Source organism: Panthera onca, chromosome D4 (assembly GCF_046562875.1).
Source record: "Panthera onca isolate mPanOnc1 chromosome D4, mPanOnc1 haplotype 2, whole genome shotgun sequence".
NCBI lineage: Eukaryota > Metazoa > Chordata > Mammalia > Carnivora > Felidae > Panthera > Panthera onca.
This window is the reverse complement of record NC_138351.1, coordinates 55984585-56007380: the sequence shown is the minus strand read 5'-3', so window position 1 is coordinate 56007380 and position 22796 is coordinate 55984585. Positions and strand designations below refer to the sequence as shown.

General features: G+C 39.7%; 1 protein-coding gene across 2 annotated transcripts; it reads left to right on the top strand.

Annotated features, from left to right (window-relative positions):
* The first annotated feature begins 766 nt into the window (after positions 1–766).
* Positions 767–22289, top strand: SMU1 (SMU1 DNA replication regulator and spliceosomal factor). Of its 2 annotated transcripts, none has more exons than XM_060609511.2 (12): positions 767–900; positions 4318–4528; positions 6299–6451; positions 7451–7561; positions 10714–10842; positions 12411–12530; positions 14069–14185; positions 14806–14933; positions 15451–15577; positions 17564–17731; positions 20381–20533; positions 21785–22289. In XM_060609511.2, exons 1-12 carry the CDS (start codon positions 875–877, stop codon positions 21881–21883), a joined length of 1542 nt encoding a protein of 513 aa, XP_060465494.1. In that variant the 5' UTR covers positions 767–874; the 3' UTR covers positions 21884–22289. The 2 variants fall into 2 exon arrangements, with proteins under 2 accessions (XP_060465494.1, XP_060465495.1); XM_060609512.3 differs by lacking the exon at positions 767–900 and adding an exon at positions 985–1282.
* Positions 22290–22796: the final 507 nt, after the last annotated feature.

Sequence of the window (22796 nt, the reverse complement as noted above, 5' to 3'; positions counted from 1 at the left end):
ATGTATATCGTCTGAAGTCTGTAAAAAGGAGTCTCAAATCTCCTTAAACATTTGCATTTGGTTTCATTGTTTTTCCAGTAACCTACCACTGCAGTGAAACTCTTTTCAACTAAATACTTAGTTGGAAATACTGTAAATAGTTTAGCTCTTCCCAAGAAGTGGGTATACAAATCCCAACCGTCTCCCAAACTTTCCATAATTAGACTGATTAAACTGTTTTAGCTTCAAAGTCTTATTATTCTTTTAAATCTATGTTTATTTCTTCTCAATTAACTCTTCCTGCAAATGTTGGCTAGTTTCGATTGTATTCTAAAACACCTCCCAGTCAGGTATTGCAAATTCTATTTTGAAACCTAGTCAACTAATTTCCCTCAAAAGAAAGAAAATTTCCAAACCGGTGCTTCTAAGTAGCTATCCCCCAGGGAGGAGAGGGGATAAATCTTTTTTTTTTCTTAACGTTTTTATTTATTTTTGAGACAGAGAGAGACACAGCATGAACGGGGGAGGATCAGAGAGAGAGGGAGACACAGAATCGGAAGCAGGCTCCAGGCTCTGAGCCATCAGCCCAGAGCCCGACGCGGGGCTTGAACTCGCGGACCGCGATCTGAGCTGAAGTCGGACGCTTAACCGACTGAGCCACCCAGGCGCCCCGGGCTAAATCTTTTCTTAGCAAGCGTGCAGACACACACGCCTAACATTCGCTTGAAGCTCCGCCCCTCACGCACTCCACGCCCCTCTGTCGCGCATGCCGTCCCCGGAGCGGACGTCGGACGTCGAGCGGAAGTGGTGTAAGGCGGCCGCCGGAGGTTTCGTTGGTGTGTTGCGCGACTGGGTCTAAGAGTGGAGTGGCCTGTGCGCCCGTGAAGATAACGCTATGTCGATCGAAATCGAGTCCTCGGAGTGAGTCCTGCGGTGGCGGAAGTTGGCGAAGTGGCGGGGGCCGGGAGGTGAAGGGTGTGGGGTGTAAGATGCTCAGGGAGAGGCTTCTGAGAGCCTAGGGAGTGGAGGGACATTTCCTGGCCCACAAAGATGCTTCTTGGATCTGGCTACCTCGGAGGCGGGCCCACAAGAAAGTGGCGGATGAGAAGTCTAAAGCCCCATGGGATACTGCACGGGGCTAGGAGGAAGGATAGGCCTTGAAGATCTGAGTTCTAGCCTTCGCCGACTCTTGGCGCGCGCTGTGGCTGATCAAATTGCCCATCCGTTCTGGACTCCAGTCTAACTACCTGCACAAGGGAGCTTGGATTCTAAGCCTTCCTTCTCTCCCGCACTTCCTTAAACAGTATGATTCGTTTCCTCTGTGCTTACATGTCCCCTCAGCTTTGCTCCGCCCAGCACTTACCCAGTATTGTCACTGTTTCTCTAGCCACCCTACTAACCTGTGTAGGCGCCTAGGAGCTCCTTTCCCTTTTAGTCCCACAGCTTAACACACCGTAGAGGCTCAATTACTGCCTTTGGAATGAATGAGCTATTAACTGTTTTATCAGACGCTATCTGGCGCTGAGTTTTGGTTAGTCGGTGAGTTCTCTGTAGCGACCAAGAGAGAGAATCTGAAGATTGGGGCAGAAGAATGATCGACTTGGAGGGGAAGGGAGCTAATGAGTGACTGAAGAAGGTCTTCAGTGAACTTCTTCAGGACTCCACCTTCTACTTTGCCCTTGCCGACACTTACTAATTAAACCAGCAGACATAACATTTGTGTCCTTAGCCTAAGAAAGGGAGAGGGCTTATTCTGAAGATCTGCCACGGGAGGAAGGGAGGTTTATTCATTCAACAAATACTGAAGTCTACTATGTACTATTCTAGACCCTGGGAATACACTGAACAAAACACAAACATCCTTGCCTTTAAAGAATGTACATAGTGATAGGGAAGGCAGACAACAGACAAAAACAATAAGTAAAATATGAGACTTAACAGATAGTAATAAGTGTTGTGGAGACAAAGCAAAGAATAGTGATAGTGCTGGTAACTAAGACAACTACTAAGTCAGGGCAGGAGTTGGAAAGGGTTCCCTGCTTTGGGGTCTAAGTAAATAGTATACACTGACCATTCTCCCATCCTTGGGTTGCTGCATGTTTTATTATTATTATTTCCTTAATTAAAAAATTTTTTTAATGTTTATTTTTGAGAAAGAGCGTGAGTGGGGCAGGGGCAGAGAGGGAGGGAAACAGAATCCGAATCAGGATCCAGGCTCTGAGTTTTCAGCACAGAGCTGGATGTGGGGCTCTAACCTGTGAACTACAAGATGGTGACCTGAGCCGAAGTCAGACCCTTAACCGCTTGAGCCACCCAGGTGCCCCCCCCCCCTTTTTTAATTAAGATTTTAGTTTTAGGTAACCTCTACACCCAGTGTGTGGTTAGAACCCACAACCCTGAGATCAAGAGTCGTACACTCTACTGACTGAGCCAGCCAGATGCCCCTACCATGTTTTTATTATCAATAATAGCTACTATTCAGAATTTTCTGTGCTAGTTGCACTGTAAACAGTATAGTCAACCCTTTCACTAGCCCTACAGGGTAGGTATATTTATTAACACATGAGGAAACAGGCACAGAGATGTTAACTGACTTGCTCAAGGTCACAGTAACTGACAGAACTCTGATTCAAATCCCAGCCTATTGCCAAAGGTTTTAGGTCTTTATGTATTACAGTTGGCCCTTAAATAACGTGGGTTTCAACTGCACAGGTCTACTTATCTGAGGATTTTTTATAGTACGGTACTGTAAGTGTATTTTCTCTTCCTTAGGATTTTCTTTGTAACATTTTCAATCAATAAGGCTGGTCAACAGCAGGCTATTAACAGTTAAGTTTTGGGGGAATTGAAAGTTAAACACAGATTTTTGACCGTACAGGGGTCAGTGCCCCTAACCCCTATGTTGTCCAAGAGTCAGTTGTACATTGTGTCTGAAGAAAGTAAATTTGATTTGAGGTATGTCACACAATAGATCTTTACAGGGAGCATGTCTTATTTGGGAGTGCAAATGGAAGTGTGCTAAGGAGGATAGTAGGTACTAGAATAGCAGTGATCTAAACCTCAGTATCTCTTAAGGGGTCATGAGAGAAAAGACTACTACAAGTAGCAGTAATCAGTTTCCTTCTGGAGGAATTTTTAAGAAGAGAGTGTTTGCTTTCCTGTCAGGGATATGTGCTCAAGAGCCACACTGTCAGATTGAACCTTCATTTTTCCATTTATCTCTTTACTTGGTCAAATCCTCATCTATAAAATGGATATACTGGTAATACCTACCTCATAGGCCTGTTTTGAGGAGTAAATGAATCAATGTCTAAAATGCTTGGGACAAAATACATAATAAACATTGGTCATTGTTTTATGTTTATTATTTCTACCTGATAGAGGGAATTGACTAAATTCCAGTCTGAAATCCCTTCCAACTGGGACAGTCTGACCTACTGTATTCTCACTGTCCAGTAGAAATACAGTGTGAGGCACATGTGCTTTTAAAGAAAGAAGGGAAACAGTGTATCACAGCATTGTACAGTGAAGTTTTATAGTCTGTATGAACAGATCTTTCACCAGATTCCTTATTATTAAGTCCAAGAGCAAGAAGTTTTAACTATAAATAACTATATTTAACTATAAGTGACTTCTAAGTTTTCTGTCACATGTTGAAAGTGGTTGCTTATTCTCCCAATATTTGGAAATTGCCTGGCTCCTCTTTTACTTGTGAAAGTGAATCCACAATGTTTTTTTTTTGTTTTTTTTTTACATGTCTTAAAAATTTGGTAATAAAGGTGGTGGGTAGGTGTTACTTTGTTTTGCTTTTACATACAGTATATAGTTCTTCTCATTTGTGTTCAAATCCCTAGTGAGAAAATCTCCAATTCATATTTTTTGGTTGTCATTAAAAAAAAGTAGACCAAATCGTCCTACAAGCATTTAGAGTATGTTGTGTCAATGACTGGACTGGGTTTAAATAGTTCACAAAAGTGTACAATATAATCATACAAATTAATAAGAAACTTGGCATAATAAAAAGATCTTGGGTCTTGGAAGGAAGCGTCACCTTGGTACCTTTCTAGCTGACTGTGAGACCCTGGACAAATTATTTCCCCTTTCCAAAACCTAGTTCTTGGATTTCTGGGGTGAAGGTGGGACTGGGTGATCCTCAAGGTCTCTTGTAACTTAGATTCTGTGATTTTGGGAAAGTTATATTTACATGATAAAGAAGTGGGAAGTAACTAGTAAAAGGAGGATGGTTGAATAGAAGACATAAGCTGGGGTGGTCTTTACTGTGTGGCCTCTTTGGTGAGTGAGGATTCCTGAGCTAGGTGACTTGCTTTCTTTTTCCAGTGTGATCCGTCTTATCATGCAGTACCTGAAGGAGAACAGTTTACATCGGGCGTTAGCCACGTTACAGGAAGAGACTACGGTGTCTCTGAATACCGTGGACAGCATTGAGAGTTTTGTGGCTGACATTAATAGTGGCCATTGGGATACTGTTTTACAGGCCATACAATCTCTGAAATTGCCAGACAAAACCCTCATTGACCTCTATGAACAGGTAAGAGGGGAGGTGATGCCAGTCCCCTTGAATTGGTTTTTTGTGGGCCCCCTCACTGGGAAGCATTATGAAGCACTGTGGGACTGTAACAGCCCTTAAAACTAACACTGTCAAGGCTTGAGTGCTACTTTGTATTTTTTTCCTCTTTTTTTTAAAAGCCAAGATTATACTAAATTAAAATTATTTTTTTATGTTTATTTATTTATTTTGAGAGAGAGACAGACTGTGCGTGTATGTGTGTGCATGTGCGAGTGGGGTAGGAGCAGAGGGAGAGAGAGAATCCCAAGCAGGCTCCATGCTGTCAATGCAAAGCTGGATGCAGGGCTTAATCTCAGGAACTACGAGATCATGACCTGAGCTGAGATCAAGAGTCGTGCTTAACCAACTGAACCACCCAAGTGTTCCTAAATTTATTTTTTAAGTGATCATTAAGTGAACTGTTTTGACACCAACTAGTGTATATTACAATTTAGTTCTGGCACTAACCACCCAGAGTTAGCATACACCCTGCAAGTTAAAGGCTCAGTCTTCTGCAAGATTGCCCTTACTTTAGACACAAGCTGTACTTTTTTGGGGTCTCAGGCCACCCACACTCTTGACCAGCTGGCTGCATATCTGGGGGTCCCTGTGACCCCTTCAGAATTAATAATTCACTAGAATGAGTCCCAGAACTCAGGGAAGTGCTACATTTATGATTATAGTTTTATTATCAAGGATACAGATCAGGACCAGCCAAATGAAGACACATAAAAGAGATCTGGAAGGGTCCTGAATGCTCTCTATGCCTTCTAATGCTCTCTCCCTGTGGAATCAGAGTGTTTCTCTCACCTGGTTTATTAATGTATTCACCAACCAGGAAGCTCTTTTGGGGTTTTTATTGAAATTTCTTTCAACCTTTAGCTCCCCAGCATTCCTTGGAGGTTGGGCTGGCTCAAAGCCTCAATCTTCTGATCACCAGGTTGGTCTTTTGGGCAACCAGCCCTTTCCATGAGCTGTCATCTTAGCATAAACTCAGGTGTGATGCAAGGAGTTCGTTAATAATGAAGATATTCCTATCACTGGGGAAATTCCCAGGTTTTTAGAAGCTCCATGCCAGAAAATCAGGACAAAGATCATACAAATTAGTTATTATACATTTGTATGATAACAGAATGGGCTTTCTGGAAATAAGAATATAGTGTTGTTTGAAATAAAAATAGGATAGTTGGTTTGTGTTTATTTATAGTCCACATGAGTTCAGTAATTCCTCAAAGAAAATTTAGCTAACTGGAGAAAGGTTTCTCTGGAGCCCATGGATATATTCTTACCTTTAGCTTTCTTCAGCTTCTATATTCGGAACAAGAAGCCTGAGAGGAGTGGAAATGGGTGGATAAAAATGAAGGATGGAAGTTGAAAGATTGAAGTTACTATTTATGTATGTATGTATGTTAAATTTTTCTGTAGAGATCAAGTGGAAGTGGGGGAGGGACAGAGAGAGAGGGAGACAGAATCTGAAGCAGGCTCTAGGCTCTGAGCTGTCAGCACAGCTGACACGGGACTTGAACTCACGAACTGTAAGTCAGAGGCTTAACAGAGCAATCCAGGTCCCCTGAAGTTACTACTTATAATTGCTTCAGTTGTCCATCTGAAAATGCTAGTGAAAGAGGAAGGAACATTTCCTAATACTGGAAATCATGTTAGGAGGCCATTTCTGAACCAGAAATTGTACTGAAAAAGAAACAGTACTAAGAGAATGCGATAAAACAGACATTTTCTTTTAATTTTGTCCAGGTTGTTCTGGAATTGATAGAGTTGCGTGAATTGGGGGCTGCAAGGTCACTCCTGAGACAGACTGATCCCATGATCATGTTAAAACAAACACAGCCAGAGCGGTATATTCATTTGGAGAACCTCTTGGCCAGGTCTTATTTTGATCCTCGTGAGGTATGACTAGAAACTCTTTTTAACATTAGAAACAATGTAATGTTTTTTATCATTTTATTGGGTGCTGTTTGTGATTTTGATTCAGTTTTTGCAAATGATACTTTTCTGTTTATATATGTTGGTTGAAATTTACATGTATTAAAGAAAATAATCTTGTTCAGTTTTCTGAGTATTTGAAGGTCTTCCCTCCCCTACACACCCCATTTTAGACGGTTTTATGTTGATAAGTAAAGAAGCAGAAGATTTATTCCTATATAATTTCCACATTAGCCCAAGTACTTATTTGACTCTGAAGTGCTGCCTGACTGCTAGTATATTCACTATGTGTTTGTGTCCCTTGGCCCAACAAGGGCAATTTTCTCTCAACTCTTGTAGTTCTTAGAAAGCTCGTGCTTTTGTCTTAGCCAGTTATGCTTACTTGTAGAGCATGGTGACTCATATTCTTTTCTTTTTCCCAAACTTCATTATATGTATAGTTTCATTGTTTCTCACTCAGCCTTATACTAGTCTAGGAGGAAAAAAAATTTAATAGGTACTGGATAATGGGGAGTTAGGGTAAACACACAGAAACCATGAGGATAAAGGAAAGAAATTTAGATTACCATCACAGGATTCAGCTTAGAGGTGGTGAAGGACTTCTGGGCTGGGAGTCGTAAATTACCAAAGAATTACTAAAAGAATCCTCAGCTCTGCAGATTTTTCAAAAAAGTAGAAAAACAATGCTGGGTTTGATGTGGTTTACTTGGACTCTTCTTGGAAATAATGGTGTGGATTGGCTGACCTCAATTCTCTCTCAGCTCATACTTTTGAAATGCAAGTGGAGAGAACTGGGAAGTCATCTTAACTAATTAATATAATTAATCCCTTCTTAAACTAGGTTGTTCTTACCTTTTTTTTTTTTTAGTGTTTCTGCTTGGTTATTACTGTTGTCTTTAAATAAGCACACTCATATCCTGTGGCCGCGTCTTAGAAATAATACTACTCCCTCTCCTTTTTCAGGCATACCCAGATGGAAGTAGCAAAGAGAAGAGAAGAGCAGCAATTGCCCAGGCCTTAGCTGGGGAGGTCAGTGTGGTGCCTCCATCTCGTCTCATGGCATTGCTGGGACAGGTAATTCAGAGTCTATGGAACTGAAATTACCCTGAACTCCTGGTACTGTTTCTTCATATAAAGTGTATGTGCAAGCTAAAGAAGTCGGACATCCTAAGAACTGGGGACTAGCGGTAGAGCTGCTTGTACCAACAGCTATGCTATCATGCCAGCCTCCTCTTTTCTGGGAGAAGCAGTAGAGATTACTTTGGAGCATAAACTCTAACGTCAGTTAGAATTAGGGTGACCATAGAATTTATCATTCCATTTGGGATAGTCACTGATCATCGTGCCAGGACACTGTCAAAGGCAAATTGGAACAAATGTTTATTCTGGTTAGAATCTGAGCTTTCTCACTTACCAGCTAATGTGGTTTTTGGCACATTACCTAACTTTTCAGGACTTTTTTTTTTTTTTTTTTTTTTTTAAGTGATCTCTGCACCCAACGTGGGGGGCTCAAACATACAACTCCCGAGATCAAGAATTGCGTGCTCCACTGACCGAGCCAGCCAGATGCCTCTCTAACTTTTCTGATTCTATTTACTCATCATGGTATTGTAGTAAGGATTAAATGAGATGATGCATTTAAAGCATTTCCTGTATTGTCTGGCACCTTGTAAACTTTTTTTTTTAACTTTATTTTTAAAACATTTTTTTTTAATGTTTATTTATTTTTGAGACAGAGAGAGACAGAGCATGAATGGGGGAGGGTCAGAGAGAGAGGGAGACACAGAATCTGAAACAGGCTCCAGGCTCTGAGCTGTCAGCACAGAGCCCGATGTGGGGCTTGAACTCACGGACCGCGAGATCATGACCTGAGCCGAAATCGGATGCTTAACCAACTGAGCCACCCAAGCACCCCTTTAACTTTGTTTATTTTGAAAAGAAAGAGGGAGGGAGAGCGTGCATATGGAAGGGGCAGAGAGAGAGGGAGAGAGAATCCCAAGCCGGCTCTACACCGTCAGTGGAGAGCCCGATGCGGTGCCTGAACTCACAAACTGTGAGATCATGACCTGAGCTGAAGTTGGACACTTAACCGAACTAAGCCACAAAGGTACCCCTGCCTGGCACCTTGTTTTACAATCAGTGAATGGGAGCTGCTGCTGGTGATTTTTTTTTTTTTTTTTTTAGTAGTAATATTACTAGCATTGTTGTTACTGAAAGCTACCTAGAGTAAGAGATGTTTATAAATAGCACAAGATGCAAGTGATTAATAATGATATAAATAGCCTCTTTGCAATAAATCTGGGGCACGTTTGAATGAGGGGAAAAGGTCAGATCAGATTCTTCTCCTGTTTTATACAGTATAATTTCAGATAGATTGAAAGTTATATCAGAAGATAGAAAAACCAGGGGCGCCTGGGTGGCTCAGTCACTTAAGCATCCGACTTCAGCTCAGGTCATGATCTCACGGTTCATGAGTTTGAGCCCCGCATCGGGCTCTGTGCTGACAGCTCAGAGCCTGGAGCCTGCTTCAGATTCTGTGTCTCCCTCTCTCTCTGCCCTTCCCCTGCTCGCACTCTCTGTCTCTCTCTCAAAAATAAAATAAACATTAAAAAATTGAAAAAAAGAAAAAGAAAATAGAAAAACCAGAAAATAATGTATCAAACTTTTTGATAGGGAAGGACTTCCTATATTTAGGGAGTAGGCACCAAGGGAAAGATAAACAAATTTAATGACTTTAAGAGTTTAACTTAAGATAGAAATCTCTAAAGCTATAATCAAAACTAGATTGGGAGAACATTCTTTTTGGCAACTGTAAACAGATACCTGGATCACATCAAAAGCTCACAAACTGATAGGAAAAGTAGTATAAATACAACAGGTAAGAGGGAAGAGAACATGAGTAAATAGTAAACACAAAGAGGAAATTAGGAGTCAAAATGAGAGTTGGCAAATGATATAGCCTAGGACTGTCTCCAAAATCCATGATTTTCCCACTTCCCATATTCAGTCATAAACACTGTTGAAGTTGCAACTTTTTGGGAAAACAGTTTGTCAGTGTGTAGCAAGAGGCTTAACCATTCATATTCTTTTTTCGATTCAATAATTCCTCTTCGAGGAATCTATTCTAAGTGAGTATTATCCCCCAAATAGAAAAGGCCTTATTGTTCAAAAGTGTTGTTGTGGCATTATTATTTTTTTTTAAGTTTATTTATTTTGAGAAAGAGAGAGAGAAAACACACGTGGGGGAGGGACAGAGAGAGGGTGAGAGAGAGAATCCCAAGCAGGTTCCTCACTGTCAGCACAAAGCCCGATGTGGGGCTCAAACTCATGGACTGTGAGATCATGACCTGAGCTGAAGTCAGGTGTTTAACCGACTGAGCCACCCAGGCTCCCTTATGGCAGTATTATTTAGCTGTATGAAAAACTAGTAGCAGTTGACTGTCCATTAATATATTAATTAAACTGTTAAACATTCACCAGAAAGGGTATATTTGACAGCCATAAATGATAGGTATGTCATTGCATGATCTGATAGGTAAAAATAGAAGAAAATAACATTTTATATAGGGTATAATTACAGTATAATTATGTTAATTAAACACATGTAAAGTGGGAAACACTAGAAGGTATACATAAAATGCTAAGTAATAGTGGCTGTATTTGGATGTTGGAACTATGGGAGATTTTTGTTTTCCAAATTTTGTTTATGTTGAGTTGGGGCACCTGGGTGGCTTAGTTGGTTAAGGCATCCAACTCTTGGTTTTGGCTCAGGTCCTGATCTCGTGGTTTATGGTTCTAGCCCCATGTTGGGCTCCTAGCGGATGGCATGGAGCCTGCTTGGGATTCTCCCTCCCTCTCTCTCTCTCTCTCTCTCTCTCTCTCTCCTCTCCCTCTCCCTCTCCCTCTCCCTCTCCCTCTCCCTCTCTGCCTTTCTCCTGCTCTCTCCCTCTCAAAATAAATAAGCTTAGAAATTTATAACAGAAGAGTCAAACCTATAAGAAAATAGATACGGAAATATGGACCTGTTGGCTCTCAGAATTCCCTTCCCCACTGAGATCAGCCTGTCTTCCTGCGACACGCAGAGTCACATAGCTTATGTTATATTTGAATGGCCAAAGATATTTGGGTCTGGATGTTAACCTGATCCTTTCAGGCTTGGCTTTGAGCAATCAGGACTAGATCTTACAAGATCTGTAGGTTAGATTGCTGTACTTTTTTTTCTATAGGCACTGAAGTGGCAGCAGCACCAGGGGTTGCTTCCTCCTGGCATGACAATAGATTTGTTCCGAGGCAAAGCAGCTGTCAAAGATGTGGAAGAAGAAAAATTTCCTACCCAACTGAGCAGGCACATTAAGGTAGGATCTTAGATACTCAGCCTTTTTGTAATCATTTGTTGGGGACTCCATGTGTTTGCTCAGCCAAGCCCTGTGCCAGGAGCTTGGGTTTGGGAGCAGAACTCATTCTCCAGCTCTGACAACATTCAGGGTTGCTGCTGGTGACCACTGGGGTCCTGCTGGGGTCTGGCAGTGACACACCTCAGATGTATAACCAAGTGGACATAAATTTGGCAGCTGGCCCATCATCTGCCCTGCACTTCCTCCCAGGAAGCCTTCATTTAGAAAAATGGTTAGCTCTTTGGTTAAGCTTGGAACTAACAATGAACTTTCTGTGCATTTGTCCTGTTCAACATTGGTGTTTTTGCCTGCTACGTGTCAGGCAAAGTACCAGGCGTGGATTGTAAAGTAGGCAAGTGCGGCATTTGAGGAAAATAATTTTATCATCTCAGGGCTCGTTCTTGTTTTTTTAAATTTTTTAATTTGAGACTTTTCTAGGAAAAGGCACAATCAAGTAGTTGCTGCAGTTCCCAGAATTACAAGCATATTTGCTACTTTTGCATCTCCTTTATATTACATTTTCTCTTGGTTTGTGCTCTTACTGAATTCATGGATTTTAAAATATTTCATGTTCCTCAAATCTGGGACTTTGGCTTAGTGCTTTGAATTTATCTTTCCTGGATTATATATTCTGAATATATAATATATATTCAGAATATATATTGAATTTATCTTTCCTGGATTGAATTTAGCTTTGAATTTATCTTTCCTGGATTATATATTCAGAATATATAATATATATTCTGAATATATAATATCTTTGATATCTTTGAGCAGTAAAGATATCTTTGAGCAGTACCATATTTACCTGCCTGAAGCCTTGAGACAAAAAGAAATCCATTAAAATTATGCTGCTGGGCTAAGATTTTCTTTCATATACATTTTCCTTTTTTGCCATTTAAAATGAAATTCATAATAGAGCTTTTCTCTGTTGTCATCTAATGTTCTGTAGTTTTCGTCTGTTGGGAACATCATTGCTGTAAATGCTCAGGATACATCACCTAGGCAAATGTTCTGTCACCTTAATTAGTTCTAGTGTTCGTCAGCTGCACATTATCAATTAAATAAAGGTCATGAAAAGAACTAGGATGGAAAATTTGTTTACAAAGTAGTATAGGAAAACAGACATTTATTTTGAAGAAAATGGATTTTTTCCCATATTTGTACAACATTATCTCATTAAGTTGAGTGTGAAAGTTATGCTAATAGTAGCTGCTTCAGGTAAAAACTTACTAAGTTAATAGGATTATTTGTTCCAAGTCCTGTGCTAAAATAGTTTTTTACATCGCTTTGGAAATACCAGCTTCACATTAAAAAAACTAGATTCAACTGAGAACTAGACCTAAAACTGGTCAGAGAAAATATATCCATTCTCTGTGTCCAGATACAGAAATGCTCCTCCGATACTCTGTAACATAGGCCAGCCATGACTTTTTGCTAGGGCAGGATTTCGCAAAAGGTTAAAATGAAAATTGTTTTAAGGTCAACTAGATAAAAATACATCTGTTTCATTGTTTCATTTGAAACAGTTTGGTCAGAAATCACATGTGGAGTGTGCTCGATTTTCTCCAGATGGTCAGTATTTGGTCACTGGGTCTGTTGATGGATTCATTGAAGTCTGGAACTTTACGACTGGAAAAATCAGAAAGGTGAAGTATTTAAAATATATTAACTTTTCTAGTGGGAGAATTATCTAGTTTTGTTTAATTCTGTTATTTTTATAGTATAAATTTATTTTTTAAATGATAATATATACATCTGATACAACATTTTATAAAATAGAAAAGTTACTCAGTAAAGAGTCTTGCTCCAACCCTTGTCCCTCAGCTGGTCAGTTCCCTTCCTTGGACCAGCCAGGGTTATCAGTTTCTTATGTAACCTTCCTGGAATTTCTAGGTATATGTAAGCAATACCTTACATATAAGGTATGTAGCAATACCTTAGCTATATAAGTAGTGTCTAAGTAATTGTACTAATTGTGTGTTCTCTTACTATGAATGAAGTTAAATATCTTTTTATATGTGAGAAGCCAGGAGTATTTCCTGTTCTGTGAAGTCTTCACATCCTTTGCCAATTTTTCTTTTGGATTCTTACTGATTTTTAGGAACTCTTTATAGTTGGAAGAAATCAGTCTCTGTAATATGTATGGCAAATATTTTTCAATTGTGACTTTTTGTCTTTTGACTTTGCCCATCATTTTATTTTATAGACTTGAAATTTTTTTGTGTCATCACATTTATCCATCTTTTTCTTCTGCAACTTGTAGTGCTTTTCATGTTTCGTATTTTATATTAATTTTTGATCCATCTGGAATTTGTTTAGGGGGATGAAGTTGCTGTAGATTCAACTTAATTTTTTTCCTAAATAGGTATTTATTGACTATATCTCCTGGTTTAAAATGTAATCTTTACCATAGAGTACTAACTTCCACTCCATGGATAGTGAATTCATGAGTGATTTTCACTTTCTACCTGATATGTTTCCTTATAGTTTGCTGCTTTTTTTTTTAAACCATGACACAGTCTTACTTTTTAATTAGGAAAAAATAAAGTTACTTTATTTTGAACAATAAGGATGAAAAGGAAACATCACAAATAAGCAGATTTTAGTCAATACATGGTTTTAGGAAAAGTAGCTGGCAATTTGGAAAAGACATTGCTTTTTCACATCGTGTCTCAAATAAATTCACATATATTAAAAGTGTACAATATGGGGGCGCTTGGATGGCTTAAGCATCCAACTTTGGCTTGGGTCATGATCTCACAGTTCATGAGTTCAAGCCCCACATCAACCTGTATGGACAATGTGGAGCCTGCTTGAGATTCTCTCCCTCCCTCTCTTCACCTTCCCCCACTCATGCTCTCTGTCTCTCTCAAAATAAATAAATAAACTTAAAAAAATGTACACTATGAAATTGTAGGGGGATTTTGCATAGAAAAAAGATCAGTAAGCAAAAAGATGTAGGGTATTATGTTGGAATTTTTTTTACAGTATTACTTTAGGTTGTGTAAAATTATTTATTCCCAGCACTGTCAGTTCATTAGAAACCTGTGTGCATGGCACTAGTATTTGCTTTGGAAATTTAGAGTAGGCACAATCCATTACTCTGCTTTTAGTAAGTTTAGAGATCTGGAATGACTGGGGGTTTTGTGTTATTTTAGTAACTGCTTATCTTTGTTTCCTTTAGGATCTTAAGTACCAGGCCCAGGATAACTTTATGATGATGGATGATGCTGTCCTCTGCATGTGTTTTAGCAGAGATACAGAAATGTTAGCAACTGGGGCCCAAGATGGAAAAATCAAGGTATTTATTAGTGGCAGAAACTTTCACATATAGACATTTTGAAACCTCTGCAATGAGGTAGTGTTTTACATGTGATAGCTTAATAATAGGTATTGTTTGTTGAACATGAAATTTATGCTAATTACTTTTTTCTTGTTTAATTCTAATAAAAACTCTACCTAGGGAGGTTCAGTAATCAGTTTAAGGTCACACATTTGGTAAGCGATAGATTAGGACTTCAGTCCAGGTCTGCTCATCACACCTTTTCTGCTGTATCACCCTGGCTCACCTTATATGATGTATTGTACTTTGGGTTTTTTTAGGGAATAGGATGCTCTGTATTTGATTAGACGTAGTTTGTATTTAATTGCTGGTGAGACACCCAGGGCTAGATAAAATACAGAAATGGTCTCTGCTTAAGTGAACTTTGAGTCTAAATTTTTGTTAATAATTTACAAGGAAAGAGGCTTAAATTTCAGAGGATTCACTTATTGCACATTGTGAAGCAGACATATTCAGCTATTAGCATGCATTTTTAATGCTTTTTTAGTACATTATTGAGCATTGCATGTTGCTTGACTCTGCAGGCTAGAGTAGGTCACTCTATTTACAAGTTTTTACTTTTTTTTTTTTTAATAAAGGTATGGAAGATTCAGAGTGGACAGTGTTTAAGGAGATTTGAAAGAGCACACAGTAAAGGTGTCACCTGTCTAAGCTTTTCTAAGGATAGCAGCCAGATCCTTAGTGCCTCTTTTGACCAGACAATTAGGTAAGTAAAAGTCCCTACACTGCCCTTACTTGAGTTTGCTATGATGAAGTGCTGGAGGGAGGTACTAGTGATTCCTTATGTTTTCACTAGCATGGTGTTATATGAAGAGTGTGAGGATATGTGAGACCTCATTATTATTTTCTCCATTTGAGTCTACCCAGAAGAGAGATTAGAAAGGGATTATAGCTGTGTTTCGTGTTTCTTGAAGTGTGATTTTGGGCTCACCTGCATCAGAATCACCACAGAGGGCATATTACAAATATAGCCAAATCTGTCTCTGAACAGAAGCCTATGGTATTATTGGCATGTTTTCTTGCAGTCTCTGTGCCTAGCTTTTGTTTTGGTTTTGTGTGACATAATGAAAATTATATTGCATACCTAATTGCGTAATCCTCTTTCTCCCCATGATATTATAAGTTGAGCTTTTATAATTCTTTGAAAGTATATTCAACATTCGGTCCCAGTTGTAATGTATAGAATATTAATTGTTCTTTTCATATCCTTTTGTTTGTGATAGAATTCATGGTTTAAAATCTGGGAAAACCCTGAAGGAATTTCGTGGCCATTCCTCCTTTGTTAATGAAGCAACTTTTACACAAGATGGACATTATATTATTAGTGCATCCTCTGATGGCACTGTAAAGGTTAAGTATTTGCTCCTGGTTTATTTTGGGGTTTCTGCTTTTGTCCTTTGAAGAGTTTTCAGTGGTGATAATGGTGATGACTGTGATGGAGTAAACTTCTTTACTAGCTGTTTAGCCATAAATGAGGTGAGTCTGAGACAATAGTAATATTCTCTGGGGAATCCCTATTGAAGGACCCGGAGTTTCAAATCTACATAATCAAAACATTTATCATTTGTAGGAAAAGAGGAAGGGTACGGAGGCCTGGATGTAAGTCATCCCCCATGTATAGTGGTTAAATTGTCTTGTTAAAGCTATGGTTCACCCACAATAGTCAAGTTTATAAAGTGCTTAGTGACCAGATGAATAAATCTCTTTTTTGTTGCACAGCCTCCCTGCCCCAGCCTGGGCCCCCACATTTAGGGGCCTTCCTGACAGCACTTACAGAGGGGCAGGAGAGGTGTAGAGTGGAACTAAGCCCTCTCTCAAATAGTTATTGTCCTCAGTGCTCAGCTGAAAGTAATGCATCTTCAGTACCTTAAGAGATTTAGTTATTTTAATAGCAGGCCTCAATTCCTAGAAACGATGAGAAATCCAAATAGAAAATTGCTGGAGATCTTTGAGACACTCCATTTACATTCTGGACCTGCTTTTAAATTGCCTTATGTAAGTGTGTAGTTTGGCAGAAGACTGAAACATTTTAACACAAATACCTAAAACACCACCCTCTGAAATTGCTTGTTCTTGCTTGGGAATTGAACCAGAAACCTGAGGATTGGAGAAGTCTTTCTCAGGACGGATGGGGAAACATACAGAGCTCTTAGTACTTTAGTCATGGGATTTGCCCTCTTTATGCTTTGAATATGGGCCTTACAGTCTGTAAAATGCCAGTGGGAGGTGGCCTATTTAGCTTTGTTTTGTGGTCTTTTCCTTTAGTCCTTCAGTGAGTTGGGTAAGCATCTCACTGACTTTTTGGACAGAAAACACTGGAAGCCTTAGAACTCTTGATCCCTGAAATGTTCATTTTTCTTCTAGGCAGCCAGGCTTTAGAGAGGAGATTAGGGCAGATGATAACAATGTTTATTATGAAAATAAACACTGTGGCAGTTAATGGGGCAGTAATTTCCTCCTGTTGATAGGTATTCAACATCCATTTTTTGCTAAGCTCTGTTGAAAGTACAAAGGAAACACAACATAGTCCATGCCTTTGAGACTTTAAATGTATACACATACATACATACATACACCTCATTGAGTGAGTGGTGTCCAGACAGTGCCATGCAATATTTGGTCCATTCCTTCTCTGAGCACATCTCAGATTTCAATAACTGTGATGTCTGATTTAACCCCTTCAGTTTATAATAGCCCAGAAGGGCAAGGTGAAAAAAAGCATTAGGGTGGGGAACTATTACCAAAAGAGATGCTGGGCTGGGAGAGATAATACGCGTGGCCAAGAGTGGCTTCCACTTTGTGGATCCTCGTGTGTGAGTGTCAACATTGTGGCTTCTGTTCAGCAGTTCCAGCTGTACGTTGGAATCATTTGTGGAGCTGTTTAAAAATGGACATGGCTATGTCCTAGACAGCCCTAGAGCTGTCAAATTACAGTCGCAGGATAGGGTCCCAAGCATCTAATTCTAAAAGCCCACATTTGATTTGATGTCCAGAGGAGGCTAGCTTTCCGGTTGACAGTAGCAGGGTTGACACATAGCTAATTTTAAAGATATGTAGTTCAATTAGGAGAATTTTGTAAGAAAAGATAGGTTTTAAAAGGTTTTATTAAATAGCTTTGTGACTTTTGTTGATACCCATTAATCAGCAAACAGATGGTAACAGCTTACTTACTATGTATATGGCAAAGCTAGGTATTTGATAGGACTAAAAATCAAGAAGCTTTTTTGAGTCAGTTTTGTTTGATTTTAGTAATCAAATTTTCATTTTTTTAAACCCCAAAACTTTAGACATTCTTATACCCAAAAAATGTTTATGCCTTGAATTTTTGTGTCATAGATCTGGAATATGAAGACCACAGAATGTTCAAATACCTTTAAGTCTTTGGGCAGCACTGCAGGGACAGATATCACTGTCAACAGTGTGATCCTGCTTCCTAAAAATCCAGAGCACTTCGTGGTGTGCAACAGATCGAATACAGTGGTCATCATGAACATGCAGGGGCAGGTGAGTGCTCCGAAAGTGCCCTTGCACAGATCCTGTGGGTCATTTGCAAATCATTAAGTCTTGGTCCTGGCCCTTCCAGTAACCAAATATGGGTTCATCACTCCAAAAACCTTATATAGTCGACCTGTGAACAACACAGGGGTTAGAGCACCGACCCGCTGCACAGTAATCCGCATATTACTTTTGTCTCCCCCCAAAACTTCACTACTAGCCTACTGTTGACTGGAAGCTGTACCAATAACAATTGACTAACACATATTTTGCATGTTTTAATATTATATACTGTAATCTTACAATGTATTGTATTCTTACAATAACATATGCTTAGGGAAAAAATGTTAAGAAAATCATAAGGGAAAATACATTTATAGTACTATACTGTATTCATTTTTTTATTTTTTTAAAAAAAAATTTTGTTTTTAACCTTTATTTATTTTTGAGACAGAGAGAGACAGAGCATGAACGGGGGAGGGTCAGAGAGATAGGGAGACACAGAATCCGAAACAGGCTCCAGGCTCTGAGCTGTCAGCACAGAGCCCGATGTGGGGCTTGAACTCACGGACCGCGAGATCGTGACCCGAGCTGAAGTCGGACGCCCAACCGACTGAGCCACCCAGGCGCCCCTGTATTTATTTTTTTAAAAAAATCCATGGGGTGCCTGGCTGGCTTAGAAGAGCATGTGACTCTTAATTTTGGGTTTGAGTTTGAGCTACACATCGGCTGTAGAGATTACTAAAAAAATATTAAATTAAAAAAATCTGGGGCGCCTGGGTGGCTCAGTGTGCTGACAGCTCAGAGCCTGGAGCCTGCTTCGGATTCTGTGTCTCCCTCTCTCTCTGCATCTTCCCCCACTGGTGCATGTGCTCTCTCTCTCCCTCTCTCTCAAAATAAATAAACATTAAAAAATTTAAAAAATCTGTGTTTGTAAGTGGACCCGCCCATTCAAACCTTTGTTGTAGATATCAATGCCGGTCTGACTAAGGGAGATATAGTATGTGGGTTACTAATTTGGGATATCTCCTAGTTACCACATGATCTAAGGTGGAACTCTCATAGGAGAAGGGCAACAGTGCTTTCATGATAAGTATTTGTAATCAGGGCACCTGCGTGTTTCCCAAGGAACCTCACTTTTGCAGTGCCAACGACATGAGGAGTGTCAAGATTGAGGTCTCAGGCCCTAGGAATGTGTTGTGCTACTGAAATGTTGACTTGGGCCCTTGGGGATCTTGCTGAGCATGGAGAAGAACTAGGGGCTGGTGTCTACAACTCGCTCTCCATTCCATTAGTCCCTGTCACTGATACATTTGTAGTTTAGAAACCATGGTTGAGGGGCACCTGTCTGGCTCCATCAGAAGAGCATACAGCTCTTGATCTCCGGGTCATGAGTTCAAGCCCCATGTTTGGTGAAGAGATTAAATAAATAAATAAATTGACTGACTTAACTAACTAACACAAAGAGCCCATGGTTGAGATGGCTGGTCTGCAGTATCTACTGGGCCCCCGCATAATACCTATAGTTGCCCACTTCCTACGTTCCTGTTTGTATAGGACGAAGAGTGCCTGTGTACCCACCCTTTCCCCTGTGATAACATCTTTGATAATCATAGTACAATTATCAAAACCAGGAAGTTGACATTGATACAATATAATGAACTGAAATACAAACCTTACTTGGATTTCGCTAGTTTTAAATGCATTCATTTTGAGGTGACAAGTTAATAGCTCTATGAAATTTTGTCAGATGTGTAGATTTATGTAACTACCACCACAATCAGAATACAGAACTGTTTCTCTACCCCCAAAGGAACTTCTACATGCTATATACCTTTACAGTCAAACCTTCCCCCCCATAACCCTAGCCCTGGTAGGGTTGCTTTCCATTGATCTGCTTTCCATTATTATGATTTTGTCACTTTGAAAATGGTATAAAAATGGAATCATATGTATGTAACCTTATAACTTTTCTTTTTTATAATTTTTTAAATGTTTATTTCTGAGGGAGAGAGTGACAGAATGTGAGCGGGGGAGGGGCAGAGAGAGAGGGCGACACAGAATCTGAAGCAGGCTCCAGGCTCTGAGCTGTCAGCACAGAGCCTGACGTGGGGCTGGAACTCATGAACTGTGAGATCATAACCTGAGTCGAAGTCAGACAATTAACTGACTCAGCCACCCAGGCGCCCCAACCTTCTAATCTTTTGAGATTGGTTTTTCTCAGCTTGATTAATGGTGATGTGTGTAAAATAGAGCAAGCAAGGTCTTGGAGACAGAGTTCCATCTTGCATGAGGAGAGCACCTCATTCTTTTAGATAGAGGAAATGACAGAGTGTAAGTCCACAGAGCATTGAGAATCGTGGTATAGATTTAGAAATTGGGTGGCAATGAATTTGCTTCAGGGTAAAATGACTCCATAGACTAAAGAGCAGGGATTGGTAACTTGGGACACATGATTAACTTGAGATAGTTTATCCATGGACTGTTTCCCAGGCCAGAGGATTTAGCACACAATGAGTGGTATTGGTGATCTAATTATCAATGACCGTAAAACCAGAATGCAAAATAACAGTATAAGGATGTCAGTTAAAACTGCTGCTTTAGAACTGCTGCTAATCCAGATGTTTTGTTTTTGTCTTGGGGTATGGTATGATCTAGATTGTCAGAAGCTTCAGCTCTGGTAAGAGAGAAGGTGGTGATTTTGTTTGCTGTGCCCTATCTCCCCGTGGTGAATGGATCTACTGCGTAGGGGAGGACTTTGTGCTCTATTGTTTCAGCACAGTCACTGGGAAACTGGAGAGAACTTTGACAGTGAGTATTACTGACTTAAGGCCATCTAAAGAAATTTCATTAATACTGGTATCTTTCTGAACTCTGAAGTAAACCTTTTCCAGACTGCTGTAAGTGTGAACTTTGGTATAAAAAATGTAAAAATTCTATCACTAAATAAAATAAAGGGCCCATAAGTAATGGTATGGAATTACCTCCTCTCAGAAGTTATCCTTCAGTGAGCCCTCAGCAAGTGGATAGGATGGGTGTACATAAAGCAGAGAATAAGGAAGGGCTGGTTATAGTAGTCATATCTTCCCCAAGGGGATCAGACAGTGACAGGTATAGCTAGTTCTCTCCATGTCCTTTCAAAGGCAAATTACTTTTACACTATCCTGTCAAATTGATTTATGGTGTATTTAGCAGTTCTGTGTTGTACAAGCCACTATAAGGAGTAAATAATGCCAGTTGCTGTAACAAACAATCCCCACATTTTAGTAGTTTAACACAATGTGAGTTTATTTCTTGTTTCAATGTGATAGTTGGGTAGTTTTCCTCCATTGTTTAGCTGTGTCATTTGGAACATGTGGACTCCAAGGTCTCAGGAGGAGAAAAACTAGCTGGAGGGCTATGCCAGATGTTTTTAAGACTCCCATCTGGAAGTAGTTTATATTACTTTGTTCCTCATTCTTTTTTGGTTAGAATTCACTCACATGGCCACAACCCAAATGCAAGGGGGACAGGGAAAATGTAGTTTTCTGTGGTCCTGGAAGTATAGTATGGTGAACATACAAAAAATGATATACATACCATATTAGAATATAATCTCTTGCATCACATGATTCTTGGCACACTTGCCCTATGAAGCCTCCAGTACAGATCTCAGGTGTGAGCAAAATAATATGAGGTGGAGAGTGTTCTCCAGCTGAGGGGCCTGGAAAATACAAGTTCATGGAGTTGAAGGAATCATTTGGTCTTAGCTACTGTCTTGGCCTAGAATTTACAAAATAGGGATTGGGAGTAGGATCAGCTGTCATGCAAAAGTGACGTGGGACAAAGCATTATTCACACATTATGAAAAACAGTACAAAAATTGGCGAACCAGCAGTGTGATAACCTCATTTGAGTTTTTGGTATGTGTGTTTTAGCCATCCTCAAGGCTGCCTTAGGTTTGATTGCTTTGGTGAGAAGTGAAGCTTCACTCTTCCTCCTTTCCATTCAGCTCTGGAAACCTCTTCAGAGTCACTTTTTTATAGACCTATATCCCCTAAATCAGTGCTTTACTTTTCCCAGGTTCACGAGAAGGATGTGATCGGTATTGCACATCACCCTCATCAGAATCTGATTGCAACCTACAGTGAAGACGGACTTCTAAAGCTCTGGAAACCCTAATTCCACTTTTCTTCAACTCGCTTGAGAGCATGTACTTAAGTGAAGAAATATTCATGTATTGCTTTTTTCTTTCTAGGCTACCTTTTCTAAGCAGTTGTCTGAATTAGGCACAAGAATAATTTTGTGAAAATTCATGTTCAAGTAGCAGCTACCCTTTTTATATTTTTTTAAGGTATTCATTTATCTGTTTCTAATTGGGGCGGTCATTTGATGTTTTCAGTAGTCTTCTACCTGGAGAGTGAAATACTGCTGTTTCTAGAAGAGAGTTATACTCTTTGATTATTTGAAATGGTGATTAAGACGTATCTCCTACAGTAAAATTGTAAATAAGTAACTATCCCATATTCAGTAGCTCTTTGCTGGTCCATTCTTTTTAGATGTTAATAAACTTTACACCTTTTTTGGAGGTTTTGTTTTTAAATGTAAATAAGTGCTCATCTAGTTAACATATTTACTAGTTAAGTATGGAGGGTGGGACATAACATTCTAGTCTAGCAGGAAGTCAGTTCCTGTTTAGAAGGATAGACTGAATGTAAAAAGGCCAGGTATTGATAGGATCTCATTTCATTGCCCTCACTGTCCACTCATTCTTCTTAGCTGTGCCTTCTCATGCGTTCTGGCCAACTCCAGGGAACATCATCTTCATCTTCTGGATAGAACTTAGTTGTAGGATCCACTATGAGAATTCCGCTTTGGCATCTCTGAGGGTTTGGCATTGAAAATGTGCTGTTGTTCTGAAGAAAATTAGAAAAGGACCTGAGATTTAGAGAAGTCTTTTTAGGTATGTGCATCCTTACCAGTTAAAAGCCAGTAAAACTCTTGAAAATACTTTGCAAATGGGGTGTCTTTTATGTTTGAACCAAAGATGTATTGAGTGCGCTTATGTTGATGTTGGAGGGGCTGTGCCAGGTGT

Coding starts and splice junctions, on each gene's coding strand:
- SMU1 (XM_060609511.2), top strand. CDS start 875: ATGTCGATCGAAATCGAGTCCTCGGA. Junction 10,843..12,410: donor AACTGAGCAGGCACATTAAG/GTAGGATCTTAG, acceptor CATTTGAAACAG/TTTGGTCAGAAATCACATGT. Junction 20,534..21,784: donor AACTGGAGAGAACTTTGACA/GTGAGTATTACT, acceptor TACTTTTCCCAG/GTTCACGAGAAGGATGTGAT.